Source organism: Hetaerina americana, unplaced genomic scaffold (genome assembly GCF_022747635.1).
Source record: "Hetaerina americana unplaced genomic scaffold, ioHetAmer1.1.p SCAF_1, whole genome shotgun sequence".
Classification (NCBI taxonomy): Eukaryota; Metazoa; Arthropoda; class Insecta; order Odonata; family Calopterygidae; genus Hetaerina; species Hetaerina americana.
The window spans coordinates 101,368,378-101,389,477 of record NW_027286069.1 but is presented as its reverse complement, the minus strand read 5'-3'; the positions used below and the strand labels follow the sequence as shown (position 1 = coordinate 101,389,477).

The 21,100-nt window shown below is 34.7% G+C and overlaps 1 protein-coding gene across 1 annotated transcript in view; it reads left to right on the top strand.

Moving 5' to 3' along the window:
* nonC (serine/threonine-protein kinase Smg1) overlaps positions 1 to 21,100 on the top strand; it is a 122,146-nt gene that overhangs the window by 80,351 nt on the left and 20,695 nt on the right. The window contains exons 39-48 of the mRNA XM_071594137.1: positions 4,167 to 4,302; positions 5,418 to 5,571; positions 6,002 to 6,205; positions 11,844 to 11,991; positions 13,766 to 13,927; positions 15,309 to 15,505; positions 16,270 to 16,625; positions 18,075 to 18,310; positions 18,837 to 19,067; positions 20,461 to 20,745. Coding sequence (XP_071450238.1) covers positions 4,167 to 4,302; positions 5,418 to 5,571; positions 6,002 to 6,205; positions 11,844 to 11,991; positions 13,766 to 13,927; positions 15,309 to 15,505; positions 16,270 to 16,625; positions 18,075 to 18,310; positions 18,837 to 19,067; positions 20,461 to 20,745 — 2,109 coding nt within the window. The remainder of the gene's footprint in view (positions 1 to 4,166; positions 4,303 to 5,417; positions 5,572 to 6,001; positions 6,206 to 11,843; positions 11,992 to 13,765; positions 13,928 to 15,308; positions 15,506 to 16,269; positions 16,626 to 18,074; positions 18,311 to 18,836; positions 19,068 to 20,460; positions 20,746 to 21,100) is intronic.

Sequence of the window (21,100 nt, the reverse complement as noted above, 5' to 3'; positions counted from 1 at the left end):
AAACACTTTTGCACCTAATAGATAGTTGTGATTAATCCTACATTATACCAGCCAGTCAAACATTTGCCATCACTCTCGTGGACTGAAGTGTCAGACACATCCACTCAGTGAGAACTCGGCCACTGATAGCACCCTCTGGCTGATAAATGAAGTGTCCTGCGTAGAGTGAGGAGATTTTTGTGGATTGATGTGAGAGACCTCTCTCCTTCTGATAATTTTACGCAGCATTCCTAATTGATTCTAAGTGACCTCAAATTTTATAGTAAATTCAGGATTTTCAGCTGTATTGTCTAAGGAAAAAATTTCTCGTGGGAAGATTTTTTTGCCAATTTCATTATGTATTTAGATAACGTCCTTTTTGTGTAGAACTTTAACAGATTTGTTATTATACTGTGATTTTTGGTTTGTGCGTGAAATTTTCTTCATTATAAAAATATGCAATGCAGTTTCCTCATGGACAGTTAACAATAGAATTTCCTTACATCCAGTAGTTGAATTATCTTAACAAGATTCACTTGAAGTGACACCCCTGAGCAACTTAAAAGTAAATCATTGTTTGATAAAGTATTCATCAGTAAATAATTAAATATGTGAAGGAACTCTCAGTGATCCTGAAAATTAATATTTGAATGGACTAAATATCTCTTAAGTTTAGTCTTATGCTTGCTTAACATTGTATATATTCAAAATTGTTGAATTAAGTTTATTGTTTATTTATAATTGATAGTTTTTTGGCAAGTAGTATTAAAGCTGAGGTGGATGAAGAAGAATGCACTTGATAAGATTGTTAGTTGACCCTCATTTTAAACTAATGTGTGACACAGCTAGCTGCCTAATTTTCTCATCTCATGGTTGCTGTGCCTTTTGTCTACTCTCCCCTAGCTATGCTTGATGCTCCTGAAGCTTCCTTATCTTCCTGCTAACTACATTGCATTTGCTTTGTCTGTTAGGCCTTCTGCGCTGTTTGATCAACCCTGTCAATCTCTCCCTTGGCAGACTCATAGATAAAGGGAGTGCCTTATCTTTTATCTCCCCTGAACTTTCATATTCTCATTAGCTAAAACCCCTATGGTGTGAGTAGTTAATTGTCTGTTCTCTACTTCAGTTAACTGCATAGTTTTCATCTAACATTGCTAATGCTTTTTCTAATTGAGTTTCTTGTTTATATTTTAAAGTGTTGAACATTTATGATAAATCATGATAAATAATTTGCTGCCTTATCAGAGTTAATATATTGTTTCACAGTGTAGTTTGTGAATGAGCATGATAATAAAAGTATGATGTAATTAGAAATGATGTGAATTAGTTCTAGTTGTGTTGTGCTTATGTTCATTTAATGCAAGATGTATCTATGAAAATCTGTAAATGAAAAATTCTACCTTTGGCTTAATTAGGTTCAAAATTAAGTTCTTTTCTTTCATAAGAATGGCTGAGCAATTTGTACCCTTCAAGAAAAAGATATAAAATTATTGCATGTAGAGATATTATTGCCATCAGAGGTGGAATATTTATTTATTTATTTATATATTTAATCGTATTTATTTATTCCTAATTAAAAAGGAATTTTAGTTTGGGTTTTAATGAGTGGTGCAAAATGACCTTAGCTGTCGACGCACCCTAAAATGCTCAAAACGACTACTACTGCATACATTAATTTTACTGTAAATAATTCACATTTATATGATTTTCACTTTGGTTTTTCTCTACAATGAATCATTTCCCTGGAATGGACCATTTTCCACTGTAAATTTTTCTGTTTAATTCCTTAGTAATATTATTCTTCGGTAATTCTTCATTATTAACTTTGCAAAATTCAGATAAAGCATGTAAGGGTTTACATAAAGTTAAATATAAGCCTGGAGAAGTCTGGAAAAATCAATAATTTAATCCTTAAACTAAAGCATCTTTGAAATGACTGTGTCTTATGGTTTTTTTTTTAGAGTTTAATGAACTAAAGTTTACTAATCATATGATAAACCAAATGGTTAATGTAATAGTATCATATTTTACAGAATGTATATGAGCCCCTAATTAAGAAAAAAATTACAGGAAAAGTTTTTATTATTTTAATGACCTCTTGCTGGTAGGGCATATTAATCTATGTAATACTTATAACCGATCAAATCAAACTCTATTATAAATATAATTAATGAGCAGAAACCATATTGTTAGAGAGCAATGAGAATGTAGCATTTCGGCTTATTCACAACCTATCCCCTGTGGCATCTGTACATAACTTAGTACTTACATGCAGCAGCAACTTTCCATGATAATTGTCAGCATTTTAGATTATTAAAGCCAAAGAAGATTGGCTCTTCTGTGATGAAGTGCAATCATTGGGGTTTTAAGGAGTATCAAAACCCTAGTTTATACCAAAATTGAAAGCATCTCTGTAAAATCCATTACTTGAAGTAATTCATGCTGTATCTAAAAATTAAATTCATAACCTTTGAGTTAACTGGTGAATGAAATACCTAATGAGCCAAACAGTTTGCCTAAGCAATGTTTTGAAGATGTTAGTGCCCCTAGTTATTGAAATAATTCAATAAAAAATATAGTAGCCCATTGTCAAAGCAAATTGTAATACATATGTTTGTGCAATATGAGTGCATTTTAAGAGTCATACTTAATTATTTACTAAGTGAAATGTTCACCCATAAAATGTACCAAGGCAATGAATTCAACGGTAAAGTATGAGAAATTCTCAGAAAGAAGCCCGTTGAAGTCCTTCCTTATTATGGGAGAAATTTTAATCCTGAAGCCTGCTTGCGATAAATCATCAGAAGTTTATTAAGTAATATTAAACATTCATTTGATAATCTTGTCAGGTTATCATGCAATGAAACAATTGATTTCATTGGCTTTACACTGTTATTATTTTATTTATATTTAGAAAAAATATTAGTTATTGCATTTTTTTATTTAGTAAAGAAGCTCTATCACAAATTTGATCGTAGAATACCCAGAAATCTATCCTTTGGTATAAGCTTCTGTTCTTCCTCTCTGCTTTATCTTCCATCATTAAGTTGGATACTGTTATCTTCAGCTGTAATTTTCCCATGCCCCCTTCTTTTATGTCCGCTAGTTTTCATGATTATTTATCAGTACGATCAATTCGAAGTACTTGAATGACTTTCCCTCAAAACTCCCCATGGATGCTAGGGTTTGGTTTTGGTTTATTCTAAAAACCTCTTTGTACACCTTAAAATTTATATTAAAAAAGTGAGGGCTGTCTCAAGTGTAAAATAATTGTAAATATTTATTTATAACTGTGGTTATACTTTTCTAATCATTTGTAATGATTATTGTTTGTAATAACCTATATATGCTACCTATATGTGTGCCTTATGTAATGTTTATTTATTCAATATTTGTCCTGAGGAAAATAAAGAATTATTATTACATTAATTCCCAAATCAGGCACGAACACATCTATCTAACTTAAGAGTAATTATACTAAGGGAATGAATGATGATGTATGATGAATAGAAGTTCCGTTTTATAAAGGTAAATTTATTCATGGAGACAAACAAGTAGAAATGTGATAAGGAAATAATTTATTTGGTTCTAATTTCTACCTCCTTATAACAGCCATTGATCTAATACATGCCACCAGCTACCCAACTATGCCATCCTTTGTTAAATGAAGAACATGACCTACCACAAAGTTGAGCCAGAAACCATCGAATGCCATCCTTCTTTCATATGACATTCCTTAGAGGTTTAATGTAAGGTGTAATGTAATTTGAATGAGTAGCAGCTTTGTGGTTCAACTGATATCATCCTTGGCTTGGGAGTGGGATATTGATGATCAATATATGTACTCTCTGAAGAAAAAAATTTCTTGATAGATGCTTCATCTGATTAATAGCATTTGTTTTATTGATTGTGAATTTTTGAAACATTTATTTGTAGTAAACTGGAATATCATTTTTGGATCCAATCTGGTGGTGGCTCCTCAGCCATGCCCAATGAAGTTACATTTCATGATCATTGAGATATTTATTATGCTAATTTGGATTGTTATACTAAAACGAATGTTTGCTAGACATTTCTGCATCCAAATGATTTAAATGGGCTTCCATTTCAGAGGTGTACAGTTATAAATTATTCACATAATTGTTTTAATTAATCTATATATTTTGTGTCATTTCCTTATTTTGCAGGGAACTTTTAGGTTAGCCTGTGAACATGTATTGCAGACCCTTCAAAATGGTTCTGAAACACTTTTAACCCTTTTGGAAGCTTTTGTCTATGATCCATTAGTGGACTGGACCCCTGGAAATGAAGCAGGATATGCAGGTAATATGCTCTATTTTGGTAAAGATCAGAGGTTAGCTATTATTTTCATTTATATTATCCCATAGAAAATGTTAGTTAACAATTTATAAAAATGAATACTGATGGTTCCCATGGGCTGATACATAAGATCATTGCCTATTAACATCCTGGTACATCAGCGAAATTGCTGATAAACCCTTAAAGGAAAAAATTAATAGCTTGTACAAAGGTCCTCTGCTTGTGATACTTCAATATGAGATGTAGAAACCATGGATCACTCTTCCTAAAGTTGTCTTTAATAATTTCAGTGGAAGACTTCATGTGTAAGTCACATACCTTGCTAATATGATAAGTTTGAATTTTTACTGATCCATTATGAGTAAAAGGCATCCTCATAAAGGCTGTCACTAAGCTAAAAAAACAGCTATTTTACCCACAATCCTATGGTCATTGCAACAAACCAGAGGCTTATGGCAGTTATTTATTGTGTCCTGTGAAATAGTAATGGAAAAAGGAACATTTTCAATTGTGATATATCAAGGTTGAAAACATTGTGAGCTACTTCCAAATCTGAAACATTTAAGGGCCATTGGCCAGGGCATCAAGGGCAATTAAGTGCCAATGATTTAAGGAATTTCTTAAGTTTAGAAGAGATGATTGCTTAATGTTTAAATGCATGTTTTAATTAATCTTATATTGATTTGGTTTGTGCTTAAAAATAGTATTTTTTTGTCAAAATCAGTTTTTTTATCTTCTGAGGACTGTTGCATTAATAACTTTTTTGTTTTAATTTGAATTTCATAAAACTGTGAATTGTTTAATGCCGTGTCCCTCCCCCCTGGGTTGATGAGAAAGTCAAGAATACTTTTATCTTTTTTCTTAAGTTTGGAAACTTAAAATTTTCCAAGGCTGGTGTATAAAGTTTTATCTCTTTGCCAAAAGCTTACTTTTGTTCTAATGAAACTGCTGGTGCATACCTGTTTATCATGCAAATATATTGTAATATGAGGCTAAATGTTAGTTTTCTGAGTGACTCATTTTGCAATTTCAAAAATTGTGACTTTGTGGCTGTCTAATTTGTAAATATTCAGTTGTGTGGCAGATTTTTATACAGCTGTGACTGGGATTTTTTCAAGGGTCTGTGTATGGTGGTGGATGGAGTCATCGAAGACCACAAGGTAGCGCTGTCTTAGAGGGACGGCAGAGTCGGAAGGAAATGGAGAAGGAGCTTACCAAGTCCATGTTTATTGTTCGTGTGCAAGAAATGAAAAATGAATGGTTTTCAAATCAGTAAGATTTTTCTCTATGATGTCACTGTTACAGTTGAGGATATTTTACCCGTCGGGAGTATATATTATCACTTCACATAAAAATAGAAAATATAATTAGATAAAAATGTTTAGGTGTGTCTTTTGCATCTAGGTTCTATCTAGTGACCACTGTATGAACCTTCATTTCTGTTTTTTGTCATTGATTGATGTAATGACACTTTTTCATGTGACTCAATTTATTTTACTTGTTTAGTCACACTATTAATAAGCAGTAATGCTGGCTAACCTGTTTGTTCAAAATAATGACATTTTCTGTTTATTGCTCTGACTGTGTTCTTTTGATTTTGCCAAATGAAATATCATTTTCAGTGGACTTCCCCATTTAGCTTACCATTTATATTTTAATTATTTTAAGGATGCTTAGTGACCTTTGCCCTTTCCTTTTACAGAGATGATCTAAAAGACCTGCTGCCGCAGGCTAAGGTGCAGCTTGAAGCTTGGGAGGCTGCAAGGTCTTCATATCGCTCACGAGCCCACACATTGCAAGGATGGCACCATGTTCTAGCTGCTCTAAAGGATGCGGAGGCCAATTGCATAATCCTCACTGACGACAATGATGTTGATACCAAGGGTGATGACAAGAATGGTTCAGGGTAATTTGGTGCTTTAATACCATTCAATTACTTTAAAAAGATCAAATGTGAAATATTTCTGGTAGGGGAGTCAGTTGAGGAACGTGAGTAGGTTAGTCACAGGGATGCCAAAGAATTGTGTCAGTCTGCATATTTTGATGCTAAATATTTATATGCTGTTTGATAATATTTTAAAGATAAAATTTAACAAAATTTTATATTGATATATGAATAAAATCTTCTTTCTGCCTCCATTCAGACCTTTTTTACACAGTTATCTGCCCCTTTTTAATGTTTTTCACAATAGAAAGAATAATACAAACACCATCTTATTTCTTAATTGAGTATTAATTGCATAAATACTCAAGCAGGGTGCTGGACAATCTTAGGAAAGTTTCCAACCTGTCATTTTGTGATGTTTTTGAGAGATGCTACAAATTCTTATCCAGACATCTCCGTTCTTTCTCACAGTCCTTGCCCTACTTGACCCTCCATTAAGATATTGGATTGAGATAGTACAGATGGAGGAAGTGATTTGCATGAAAATAAGAGCCTAAACATTTTGTTAACTGAATATTTTTGTCTTTTGTAACAGTTTTTGTGTGTTTGTTTTTACTACAGTATCTGATTATTGGTGTTTTTTGTTGCTTAGAGTAACTGTTTCGTTATCTTCCTTGCCCATCATTTTGTCAAGAAGTTTAAAGAATTACAGATATTTCCTCGGCAGCTGCTTTAATGGAGTCTTGTGCTGATGTGCAGAAATTTCACTTTGACTGGGACTCGCACCTGGATCCCTTGATGTCTGGCCGAGTGCTTCAATCCGTTATGCTACCGAGGCATCATTTTACACTGTGCGTTTATAAGGGCATAAAGTTACAAGATATTGTGATGAATACATGACCATACATACGAGGGTCATCCGGAAAGTAGTACCCGTTCGTGAAATAAAGACACAAAAGTAAATATTAACAAACATAAAAAATTTTATTTGAAAGAGGATACTTTAAACTACTTCTCAACATAATCTCCAAGCAAATTAAGGCATTTGTCATAACGTGTGACAAGTTTCTCTATTCCTGCTGCATAGTCCTTCGCCGCCAGCTCATTGAGATACGCGAGGGACCCATCTTGCACAAATTTTTGCATAATGCAGATGGTGTTTAACAATTTCATGAACAATTGTTCGAGAAACATTGGGAAAATGCTCACAGATGTCATCAATTGTGACGCGCCGATCGTTCCTCACGAATTCGTCAACTGAGCTCACCAGTTGGTCTGTAATGACAGACGGTCTCTCCGAACGCTCATCGTCGTGTGTGTTCCCCCTCCCCATGTTGAAGTTGCGACACCACCGCCGAACAGACGACTCGTCCATTACATTGTCTCCATACACCTCCTTTAATTGGCGATGAATATCACATGGGCGAACGTTTCTTGCATTGAGGAATTTAATCACTGCCCTCACTTCACAACTGGCGGCGTTCTCAATTTTTTTAAACATTGTAAACAATCACAGAAACAACACAGGCAATGCTAGCGTCACGCAACTTGGCTCAGAGAAGGCAGACAAGCCACTGAAGCTATCTGACCTCGTCCAGCGGCTACTCGCGTCGTCAGCACTTCATGCGGCACGAACGGGTACTACTTTCCGGATGATCCTCGTATATTGACCTTAAGTAATCCTAGTCGTGCATGTTGCACCACAGTCGACAAAGTTGAAGCAAACATGGACAAGTGGTATTGTATGTACAGTAATTCATCATAATCTTGTTCCCTACGAGCCCTTAGAAATGCACCATGTGAGAGGTTGCCTCAGTATCTAAACTGGCTGAAGCACCTGTCCAGACATCAAGGGATCTCTGTTTGAAACCCAGTCATGGCAAGTGATTTTGACGCAGTAAAAGTCCTCTATGGTCAAAAAGTTATTTTCAGATTTCCTATTGATCGATGAGAATGATTGATTTTCATTTAAATTGAAATGGAACTGCCATCCCATCTGTTGGAATTCTTTTTGAGGTGTACCATTTTAGTGGAACAGTACATCTTTATTTTGTAATACTTTTGGTTTCATTTACCAGGAAATGTATGCTTCTTTAAGGGAGGTCCTGTTGTGAATAACCATTGATTATGAAAGAATTTCTGATTAGGCTGCTGTACTTGATGTATTCATTTATACTTCTGGCAGAGGGTATGACATTATGTTACATGGCTGATATAACAATGAGAGTACTATTCATTACGTGTTATTTTTTATACATGCAGTCTACAATCATTTGTGAATAATTAATTTATGCCCAAAAATACACTTGTTAGAAGTGGAATGGAAAAGTGAAAACAATCATGAGAAAATTCTGGAAAGTTCTCAATAGTTGGATAATAGACAACATGAAATGTCTTTATTTATTAAGAACCTCATATCAAGGATCAAGACTACATGGTGGCACTGAAGTTTCATTCACATAAAAGATAATCACTAGTTACGTTCAGGCATATCGGGGATGAGGATCGTTTTATTCTAGAGCAGGATTTAGATTGCATTACTAAATGGTGTTCTAACTGGGGATTGACTCTAAATTATAATAAATGTTCGGTGGTAAATTTCTTTAAAAGATCAACGGGATTTGCTTACAAATTAGCTGGAGGTGACCTAGCAGTAGTTGATACGGTAAAATACCTAGGTGTCACATTCACAAAAGACTTAACTTGGGGGACTCACATATGTAAAGTCTGCGGTCAAGCATATAAAAAATTGGGATTCATTAGACGCATTGTCGGCAAAAGTGACTCGAAGGTCAAGGAACGTTGTTACCACGCTCTTGTAAGGCCTCATTTAGAATACGCATGCAGCGTGTGGGATCCGAGTGAAAAAGGCCTCATTCGGGAAATTGAGAAGGTTCAACGCTGGGCAGCCCGTTTTGTAAAAAATTCCTACGATAAAATGCAAAGCGTCACCGAAATGCTCATGGATTTGGGGTGAGAATCATTGGCTGAAAGACGATTCAATGCAAGATTGAAATTATTAAATAAATTAAGATCCGCATGTTTCAGCACCGAGGTCTCGCAAATTATTCGTACTCCTACATACATTGGTCGCTTGGATCATGCATATAAAATTCGGGAAATAGATGCCAGAACTAGCCGACTCAAGGACTCCTTCTTCCCACGGACAATACGGGATAGCAACTGCAGGGTTATAGATAGCAAAAATTCCACTTGCCACCCTCAGCGTCTAAAAAATAATTAGTTGTATTTAAATGCATGCTCTTCCACTAACCTTATGTGTTTTGCTATAATAACCCATTCTTTCCGAATGACCTCATTCATGTTCCGTTCATCTGTTTTTAAGTCTCTTTCCTTTCAATCCCTCGTCCCTCTCCGCGGGGGTAAGGAAATGGATTTAAATTTGCAACAACGAACTTGTATTAAATTTTGCGTAAAAAACGGATTTAGTGGCGCACGGACGTTGGAAATGTTGGAAAAGTGTTTCGGCAACGATTCTCTAAAAAAAACGGTCGTTTACCAGTGGCACGAGCGGTTCAGAAGTGGTCGTGAGTCAATCGAAGATGATGAACGCAGTGGCAGACCATCGACATCGAAAGTCGGTGAAAAAATTGATAAAGTAAAAGAAATGTTGGTCAATAACCGCAAATTAACCATCAGAGAAATAGCGGAGGACTTGAACATTGCCTATGGATCCGCCCAAGACATTGTGGTTAATGATTTGGGTTTCCGTCGTGTAGCAGCAAAGTTGGTGCCAAAAGACCTCAATTTCATGCAAAAAAGAGACCGTGTTGACGTCGCAAAAGACATGATTTGCGAGGCTGAATCCGATCCCACATTCATCAAAAGGATCATTACTGGAGACGAGACGTGGGTTTATGAGTACGACACGCAATCCAGACATCAGGCAAGTGAATGGCGTTCACCAAATGAGCCGAGACCAAAAAAACCACGTCGTTTTCAGTCAAAAAAGAAGGCAATGCTGACGGTTTTCATGGATTACAACGGTGTAGCGCATCATGAATTTTTGCCAGAAGGCGGGACAGTAAACAAAGAGTATTATTTGGGCGTTATGAGACGTTTGCGTGAAGCAATTCGCCGAAAGAGACCAGAAATGTGGGCAGAAAACTCGTGGATTTTGCACCATGATAACGCACCGTCGCACAGTGCTATCATTATTCGTAATTTTTTGACGAAAAATGCAATAAATACCATCCAACAGCCACCGAATTCACCTGATTTGGCTCCCTGTGACTTCTTTCTGTTCAATCGAGTTAAAAAACCATTACGGGGAACGCGTTTTAGCAGCCGAGAGGAAGTAATGGAAAAATCGCAGGAAGCACTGATGGACATACCGAAAACCGAATATAAAAAATGTTTCGAGGATTGGATCAAGCGCTGGCATAAGTGTGTTGCAGTCGATGGGGATTACTTTGAAGGGGACAATATAGATTTAGATGAATAAACTTGTATTTTTAATTTTCTGAATAAATTCCGGGAAATTTTTGATCAAGGTAGTATGTGTTTGCATGAGTATTGGATGAAGGGATTTTTGCATGAGTGTGCGCGCTGCTGTGGGTGTAATTTTCCGTGTTGTTTTTTTGCATGTGGTATTTTTCCTTTTTACGGTTGGTGACCTAACACCCCCCGTCACACGCCCTTGCGGCGGCTTGCGGGGTATTATGTAGATGTAGATATCTTGTTACATGGCAGAGGCACAGTCCTCCTCAAAAGCACGTCATTAAGTCTATTGTCATTAATCATATGACCATTTTACATTAATTTTTGTGGTAGAAGGATTAATGTGATCCTTAAAAATTATTAGATATTGTTATATAATCTAATGTATATACTGTAAAAAAATCAAATATAATTTTATGTCGGTAAAATTGGCACTCTGTTTTTAATCATGAAATGGAGGAAAACATTAAAACATTTGTGGATACAACTCTTATGGAAGCATAAGATTTTAATTAAACATCCTTCCAAAATGGATTACATAGTCTCTCAGAACATTTTTTGCAGTAATGGAATCTGTTTAGCCTGTAATGAATTCATTCACTCAATTGTTAACCAAAGAAAATCTTTTTTGCCTATTCCCAAGAAATTTTTTATGTCATGGTTTGTGAGACATCACTGTGCACCTGGGGCATGTGTGGCATAACATACGTATAGAGGCAAGAAATATACAAGGTTATGTCATCAGTTGTGAACACGTCAAAGTTGAAAATGCTTTTTTATGCAATTATTTATCATGGTTCCTGTTGGTTTATTAAATATGTGGTATTGACAACTAAAACATACTGCATGATTTTGTGTGGATGAGATCACACTCTTACACTGTGTGCAATGCTTTCATAAGGAATGATTTAATGTTGGTTAATCATTTTTTTGCATCAATGATTTTTTCAATCTTGAAGCCAATTTACCATAGGGTAGTTAAATTAGGTTGCCTTTAATATTAGCTTGTGAACACTTAACTTTTCTACTCTCATGTCAACAACAGCAAAATATTTAATAACTTAATGACATGTTGGCTAGGTTCAAAATAAAGTTAGGGTACATATCTGTAAGGTTATATTTTTCATGCATTGTAAATTTCCTCAACAATAGAGCTTGAACTAATCTGTTATCTATATTTCATCTCAAATTTTCCCAGGGATAATGTAAATAGCCAAGATAAGACAGCGATGATAAATGGATCAGTGGATGCCAATTCTGGCAAAGGAGAAAATGTTGTTGAGCAGGCCAAGAAAGGCCTCATGGAAGCAATACAGGAGTGGGAGGCACAAGAAAAGCTACATCAGGTAGATACTGGTTTTTAATTTATTCTTTTAAAAACTCTTGGATAAGTTAAATGAAACAATATAGCCGTTTGGAAAATAAAATACTTCAGAAAAGCAATAGCCAAAAAGGAATTTAAAATAAATTGGCAAATCTTTTCAAATGTCAAATTTGAATTATTTTTGTAATAAAGGTTCATAGTTAATTAATGACGAATATTTTGGAGTTTATTAGTACTGAACCCATTTTGTTTTGTAGTCATTTCTCTTTTTTGTGTGAGTAAAATTATTCTCATACTGTTGTCCTCCTGTATGAGGGATACTCAGTAAAGAGTGATCATATATTTTGTATTTCGGTAATTTTTTGTGCAAAAATTTTTTATATTGTTAACTAATCATTAATGTACGTGTATTGCAAGTTTCATTGATTTGGCTTCAGTACTGTGTCAGTGACAGCCATTGCAAGTGAACACATTCAGTTCTGATGGCTAATAAACTGACTCAAATTAAAAGTTACGAAAATCCTCAAACCACGGCATTTTTGAAAGATTTTGTCAGGAGAGGTCAGCAACATAATAAGCAGTTTATTCAGTAAGCGTATAGTCATGTCAAAAGTAGAGTTAATTGGGTGAGATTAAAATGTTCTATTTCCAATTAACTTGTATCAAGCAGAGTAATGACATACTAGATAAGGCTGCCAAATTCTGGTACCCTGTTTGGAGAGGATGCTTAAAGAAATAACATCCCTTTCATTTGTAGTAAATTTTCAGTTAGCAGCAGTTTGTTTCATTTAATGACAACTTAGTTTTTAATATGATTGTTGTTGGATGAATGTCTCTTCAGTTGGTCTAAAATGTATTAAAAGAAATTAAAACTACTCATCACTGAATCAATAAATTCATGGCACAAATATTGAAGAAACAGGAGGCAGGACTACTCTATGATCTTGCTTCCTGGTTAAGTACTGGCAATGCGTACCTAACATTGGAGGAGGTAGAGGACAGGATAATTCTGATTCTCAGGAAAACATTACGTTATCCAGTTTCAGGAGCGCTTTTATTTATCCAGATAAAATAGAGGTCAGTAACAAGATTTGCATAATATTTTATTTTCAGTCTATAATTTATAATTGAGGGCTTGAATATGAATGAAATGTTTTAGATGTTACTTAAGACAACTTTTATGGAAACATAATAAATGCAAGTGCCCAAAAATGTCTTGAAAATAAAATCAGATAAATTTGAATCCTTAAAAAAAATCAATAATGATTAGAGATACTTGTTACGACTGATGGTTGGTTGATGGTGAGATGAATTCTTATTGACTATTTGAAGAGTTTCTTTTTATTATTTGAGCTATTTTTTCTTGATTGAGTGACTGATAAAATATATTATTAATTCCTAGGAACTCTCCCCAAGTAGAAAGATAAACCATATACTACCATGCAAACATTTGGGTGATCGCACCTGTTCAAAAGAGAAAATTAATTATAAGAACTTCGTTTTTTTATTAGCTATTAATTACTTAATAAGATATGGAAAGAAGAGTGCATTTTACTAATTAGGGTAACCATTCCTGCTGCTGTCTAATATTATTTGTTCTTCATTCTTCCTTCATTTTGTTGATACATTTTATTGAGATAAAGGAAATGTACTATGGCAATCAGTATTAAATCGCATGTTTTATTTCCTCCATTGCATTAAAAAAGTTAATTTACTATTAGGATTTTTACAGTTATTTATTTTGGTTATTGTACTGAATTGTTTTATCAATGGGTGCATGGTGTGTCCATTTTCAGGCTGCTCTCAGTTCCTTGTTTGGTCCACAGCTCTCACTCTGGATGCAGGAAATGCAGAGTTTCTCTATCAAGGAGAGAGAGGGTGATGAGAAAAGTAGAGAATCATTTGATTTGGTCCGGGGTCTGCTGCAGTCTCTTGGTGCAGGGCCAACTGTTGTACAGGTGTGAGAATGATAAAGATCTTGTTCTTTTGACTTCTGATGTGTTTAAAATGTTTTTCCAGATCAGTGGTGAAAATAGGAAGCTGAAAGTTTCCTTCTTTTTTCTAATCAGCCTAAGGACATTGTCACAGTGCATTATTTATTTTGAACTGGTTTCAACCTGTTAATGTGTTTAATTGATGTGTATAATTATTGATTCATACTTTATGTACCCAATTGACCTCTGATCAGTGGGTTCCTATCAGTAACCCCAACACAATCACTTTTCCATCCCAAAAAAATTTTTTAATGCTGTGTGTGTCAGTAATGTCAAACCTCTCATCCTCTTACCTGATAAGGAGTGAAATCATAATCAAATACAAATCAATTGTATTATATAAAAAATCTTATACAAACTCTGTTAGAATATTAAATCAAAGGACAGTGCATGTGATAACCACTGAATTTGCACAACCATATAGTGATGCTTGTTTTCAAAAAACAGTTTATTAAGGAAAGACTTAACCAAGGTAAAGGCAAGCTCAATAAACATTTTGGAAGTAAAATTTGAGTGCCGCCACTGCCTTAATAGTTGATCATTTTGTAATAGCCTTAATACATACCACTTTTGCAATGCTGTCCTAACTTTTTCCTCAAAATTACTGGAAAAAAGCTCATCTAGACATTGCATCTTGTTTATTCATTAATTTGATGAGTATATACCTCCCTTAATACCCACCACTGTTGTGTGTTTACTGGTAAAACTATTCCAGCCTGTTTAGGGTATAATTGCAAAGGTGGTGTAAACTAAAAAAGTAGGGGCTACGTAATGTATTTGAAGGTGGTTTGGTTGTCAGCTCTCATCTGCTCATTCAGAAGAGAGGGATAATACTTGAGGTTGACTAGGAAATATTAACACTGATCAATTTGATTAAAATTGTTAACAGCAAAATCTATGAATGACAGAAAACCGTCAATGTTAGAAATATTAAAACCTCTATTTATGTTGATCAGACTTCTCAGAAAAATCTACCTGGATGGTAGATCCTGTGAGGTACAGTCTGAAAACTTCATATCTAGTCTTGAATGAATTTTTTACAAAAATTTCTTTGTAATGGAAATTGTGAAGCAACTCGCGTGGTAAGTAATCTTTCCCAAGATTTGTCAAGTACAACTACTCAGTCAATGAGTTTAAATTTTTCCTTTACGTTATTTCCTCTGTACTTTATCCTAAAACATATTTATATTCATAAATCATTCTATTGGTGGAAAGGTTATTCTCTATTTAAGTAAAAATATTTAATATGGCATGTTAAATGATGGTCAAAGCATTTTAATTTCTTAACTGTTTCCAAAGATGTTGATGATAAAGGATATGTCATCACTGAGCTTTTTGATTTCAGTGTGATCAGTCTAGAGCGGATTTATGGGCTGTAAGGTGTCGTCGACTGATGCTTGTGCATGGGTGTTTAGACCTTTTAGGGCAGTATTCAACCCTCGCATCATTTTTTCCAAGGTCAAATAGTCGTTCTAGCCCTCACAGACCCATTTGTTATGCAAGGTGGGCAAATGAGCTGCTCCAGGACTTCACTGTTGAAACGTACGTTTATACTGATCTTCTCTTGGTGTGGAGGAATCTATTTGTAATTAGACTGTAATAAGCTGTCTTGATGAAACCGTCTTGGTGTCCAATAAACTATTGAAATTGAATTAATTATAAGAAGGGTCTTGCAACACTCAGATCAACACACAAGTTCATCTGTTTTGCTCCTGATCAAATCACTGGATACAATCTGTTAATATGAATAATTATTTGCAGTTTTGTGAGTAATAAAAGATTGGTAATGTTCCACATACACAGAATGTTTGATGAAAGGATAATAAATCTTAATGGGAAAAGGGACTTAAGTTAGGGCCAGTCCCTTCTTCCTCCTAACTCCATTTCATATTTATGCTATGGAATGGTTTTTACCGTAAGAAGTTTAAACTGAATATAACAGTTGCACATGTAACTGTTGTGATTATTTTGTCTTTGTTTACCTTTACTGCAAAATCAATCAAAGTTCTAGTTAGTATTTCATATTTCTGTCTCTTAATTAATTTATGTCTGCCTCTGTGTAGATGTAATTTATCATGAAAACAAATGTGACATTGAAATTAGTATGAATCAAATATGAAACGTTAATTCCAGTACCTCCAACTTTTGCATGAAACTCATTTCTAAGTACTTTATTATTTACTATGGATGCTTAATTCCATAAATTAAGCCTTGAAGTAATCAATTCTATTATTGTATTAAGTATGTGCAATTCATGAATAAATTGGAAAACATAAATTACATTATTCTTTGATTTTAATCTTCAGGTGCCAACGTTTACATTCTCTTGCATCTTCACTTCTCATGAATCCAAGCAATGTGAGTGCTGATATTGCTGCTGTCAATAGTTATCGACGGTCATTGCAAGCTTCCATTGCTCATGCAACATCACAGTTGGAAAATGTTTGTGTTAGGCTTCGGGCTGAAAAATTGGATGAAGCAGATGGTAATATGACAGTGACTCCTTTGCAAGCTTGTGAAGAATCTCGCAGCGCAGTATTAGGATTTATTGCTTCTGAAAGTGGATTGCTCAGAGGTGGGGCAGCCATCCAGTGTGTGGTGCTAACTGCACTTGCGAGAATGAATCGTCAGTTCCTGACCATGGAGTCAGCTATTTCTTCTGGTATGAATCTAGTGAAATTCCAAGGCTTAATTGATTTTTTAATAATTTAAAATGTATTGTACACTGTTATATTATCTGTTTAACTTTCCCTGTACTGGGAACAATATTTTGTTCACTTTCCCATGGGACAAGATTTGTTATATTTGTGGATTTTCTAAGCAATTTTATCACGAACAGCATTATGCTAAATTTTCTTTGGAAACAGTAATACCTGGCAGTTTTGAGCTTGTTCAAAGTTTAAATATTGGAATTATACATAAATTAAATTTTATAAATCTAATGAAATTGTTCCTTGAATATCATTTAGCAGTAGAGGCATACCTTCTTTAATGTTTATTCCTCAAAGACAGTTCATTTGAACAAATTCTAAATTGCCTTCAAGATTCATTTGATATAAAATTTGTCTTGTTAAAATGTTAAAACTTGCTGAATTGCTTGAATGATGCAATAAAGGGGATACGTAGGAATTTTGTTCAAAATTCACATTGGAAATTTCTTGGACAAATCAAGCATTACATTTGCAAAGTCAACACATCACAAACCGTTATGAATGCAAAGGGGCACAGTGCTAAAATTCAAGTTTTCAGCTGGTGGCACTTGAGGATGCATTGGAAAGGAACGATGGCGGAAACACAAAATTTAATATGCCAATAAATGTTTGCATTTCTTCACTTCTGAAAAAACCAATGTGTTAGATAAATGTATTTTTTAGCATGTAACTCAAGTTTTATGTGTGTGATAGAGAAATTGAAATAAAAATTCTCATGTTTCTTCACTTAAGATTATTTGATGTAGGACTTTGAAAATGATAGTACAAAATGATATTGATGATAGGCTACGTAATTGATAATTGAATGGGAGTTGTAAGGTACCCTCAAACCAATTTCTACGTAACATCTTAGACATGGTGATGAAATCACTTACCTGCAGAGCAGAACATTATCTTAACTTTTCAGGTTTATTTTGGAGTGTTAATACTTTATTAATGCTATCTAAATTTTACTGTCCTGGATTTTGTCACACTTTAATGATTAAGGCATTTATTCTGATTCATATTAAAACCACTCCAATGCTCTTTATTTGGAAGATTTGAAATAATGAGAGTTGTCTATAAAAGTTGACAAATTGTGAAAATATAGTTTTATAAAATTGAATGTATTTAACTGAGTTAAAGTTTATGAAAATAATTTATTTTAATTAGATGATAAATTTGGGAAATTATTCTGGAAATATCATTTATTTTATTTTATAATTTTAAATTTAGAATGATTGTAGTTAATGTTTTGAGTATATAATTTTAAATTGATGATTCACTTCAGACTTACATTTGGGTGTGACTATATTGAATAATGCACATGGTATTAGCCAGGTACATGGAATGAATTTTTTGTTTCTGTAAGCTTTGCTTCTGAGTGTGACATTGCTTATTGTATTGTCTTTTACTTATAGCCACAGGAGAATCTTTGTTCACATTGTGTTCCCGTGTTGAGGATTGGTTCTTGGACGACATGTGTCATGCCATCACAGCAGTCACTGAAATAGCTTCTGTGGTTAACATGGATGGTGCATGGGGAGGGGAAATCAGTAATGTTAGCTTGGCAGCCAATACGGGAGATGAAATACCACAGCTGAGAGATGCGCTGCAGTGTCTTCACACTGCTTATGGCATTTTCAAAGGCCTTCAGGTATGCCTTTGTTTCCTAGAGTTACAAATTTGCCTTTAAAAGTTACAAATTTGCCTTTTCCAATTAAAAATCATTTAAGGCTTATTATAAGTCTATGAAGTTGGAAAAAATTATTTTTTCAAACAATAAAAACAAAAATTCTGTATCGTTTTCTGGTATGGTAAAAAGTACTCATATTGGGATTGTGTAATTTTGAATTTTAAAAAAATGTTCAAGCTTATTTTAACGTAATAATAGCAAATTTTCAAATTAGTATAAGCCCAATCTGCAACTTTGTGCTTAAAAGTGCATTGTGATTATTGTGGTTTTTATTGTGCCTAAGAAATGGTATACTAAGATGCCACAAGACTCCCTAGTGCAGGCAGTAATTGTCAGCTGCCTAAATGTACATGAACAACTCTCAGATGATCAAACAATCACTGACCTCTCTTTTGTGTTATAAGTGTGAATCCTTTTCTACTTTTTGCATCGCATTGTATGGATCTGGAAATATATTTCACCTTTAAATATCTCTGACTGATTTTAGGATTTGAACTTCAATGTTAGAACCATTATACTTCCTGAAGCTCTCAAAGCAGTTATTGGAGAAGAACCTTCAGTCTTGATGATGATGGGACTCTTAGACATACTGGAAAGAAATCTTGGAGCTGACCTGAAACGTCATTTTGGGCCTGATGTCGATACAGCCAGGTCCCCTACAAAACGCCTTTTAAGTGTACTGGAGACACACCTGCAATTTGTTGCAATTGGTGCAGAGGTAAGGAAATAGAGATGTAAATGATGCAATCTTCAAACCATTAAGTAATTTGTTTGTGCTAAATTTGATTGTTTGCAATGTAATTAAGCATTTAGCATCTCTTCTCTTGGCAAACTTGTATATGTTTTGTGAGATGATATGAATTCATGTATGAACAACCTATCATAACATACCAAAACTACTCAGTACTCGCAGTAGTAGTTTTAGGGGAGGCGACCGATAGCTAAGGTCATTTGTGCCATTAGGGATGGATGAGAAAGGAAGGAGAGAAACCCAGCTTCGGCATTTGCCTACTCTAATCAGAAGGTGCCAAGGGTTCCGCAATTTAACATCCCATCCAACGGAGGTCGTTCTTGCTCAAAGTGCTCTCCTCAAAGCACCTCAAGTAGGGATCGGGATACCGCTGAAAAAAATCTGCCGACTCCGGGATTCAAACCCAGGCCCACTTGGTGGGAAGCCTGCATGTTAGCCTCCGCACCATCCTGATCCCCACAATACTCATAATGTGAAGTTTCCAATTAAAGGCTAGAATGATTTTAAAAGTGTATTTCATGAAACTAAATTTGAGTATTGAAAAGTTTTACTTACTGTTAAGCGTAGGACATTCCTTTCATTTGTTGCCTAATTGCTTTCACATATCTGGAATGTTTTGTGAATTTTGTCATGTGCACTCTAAACTTTTGGGATGGGCGGGGCTTAAGCACAACCACCTTCCTCTGCTCTGGTGCTCCTGAACTCTTGTAAAGGGTTAGCAAATCATTTTCTTGATTCCTATTCCAAGCTTTTTTATGACTTACGTTCAATATTTTTTTCGATTTTCCTCCCAAATATTTGGAATCTGATCAGACAGAGACAGTGAGTCATAACTCATCTGTGTGTGTTCCACTAATATCGCCGAAGTTAGTCCTAATACAGTTTTTTGATTAGTTTGCAAGTACAATGGCATATGGCAAATGTGAACTGCTTTCATAACTAAGAGTAGTATCATCCTCATTTGGAATTACTAAGTCACTTGTGATATTCCTGCCTTTTCCAAAAAACTTCAGCCCATTTCCTGATTTTTACCCCTCAAATTTAGAAGAAATTCAATTATTCATGACCCTTTTCAAGTTTCCTGACCGTTAAGTCACCCTGTTAAGTGGTCACCTGCATTAACCTTCCTTAATCTGATGAGTATTAGCTAAAAATATATGAATTGCCATGGTAGAGAACCATTCAAAGAATGTTAGTTTTTGAGTGAGTCATCGACATAACTACAAAATTGAAGAGAAATGTTTGTAAGATAAAATGTATGCATATAAAATAACAAGTTATCTGTATGTCTGAAATTTATTAATCATTTTTAGTATGAAGATGTTACTTATGAGAGATTTTGGTCTTCATATGATTGCAGTCCCCACATGCAGCTGCTCCAGCAATAGCAGAGCGTCTGTGTCGTCAGTTTGAAGAAATTCTTAGGAATGATGAGGAAATCGTTGGGCCAACAAGAGAGCAAGATGGGGGACTGGTGGCCCATGGCAATATGACTCCTGGGCAGATGCTTTTAATGGGCTTCAATGGACTCTTTGAAAAAGTTCAGCGAGAAGGCTGTGTTCTTGCTGACAGTCTTCCTTCCATCCTTCCTCCAAGGGTGTGGGTGGAATCAGTTGATCATCTAATTGAGTCTGAAGCTCTTCTAGTGAGTTTAAACATAACAAATACCTGTAAAAAATGTTTTTCTCTTTCTTTTCACCTATTGCTTGCTTGCTAAGACATTCATGTGACTATTATTTGGGTAGTTTCCATCAAATAGGATATGTGGATATTAAAAATGGTTAGAAATCATTAAAATTTCATTTTTTTTAAATTATTAACTTAATTAATTTGCCATTTCACTATCTTCAGATGTGTGAGTAGTAATAAACATGCAAGTACTAGTTGTAATCAATACAACCATGTCCGTATTAAATGAGTTTTTCATTTTCTACTGAATTTATTTTAAGGTATGTGTTTTAGCAACTTGCGGCATCATCAGGTACAGTTACACATACAGT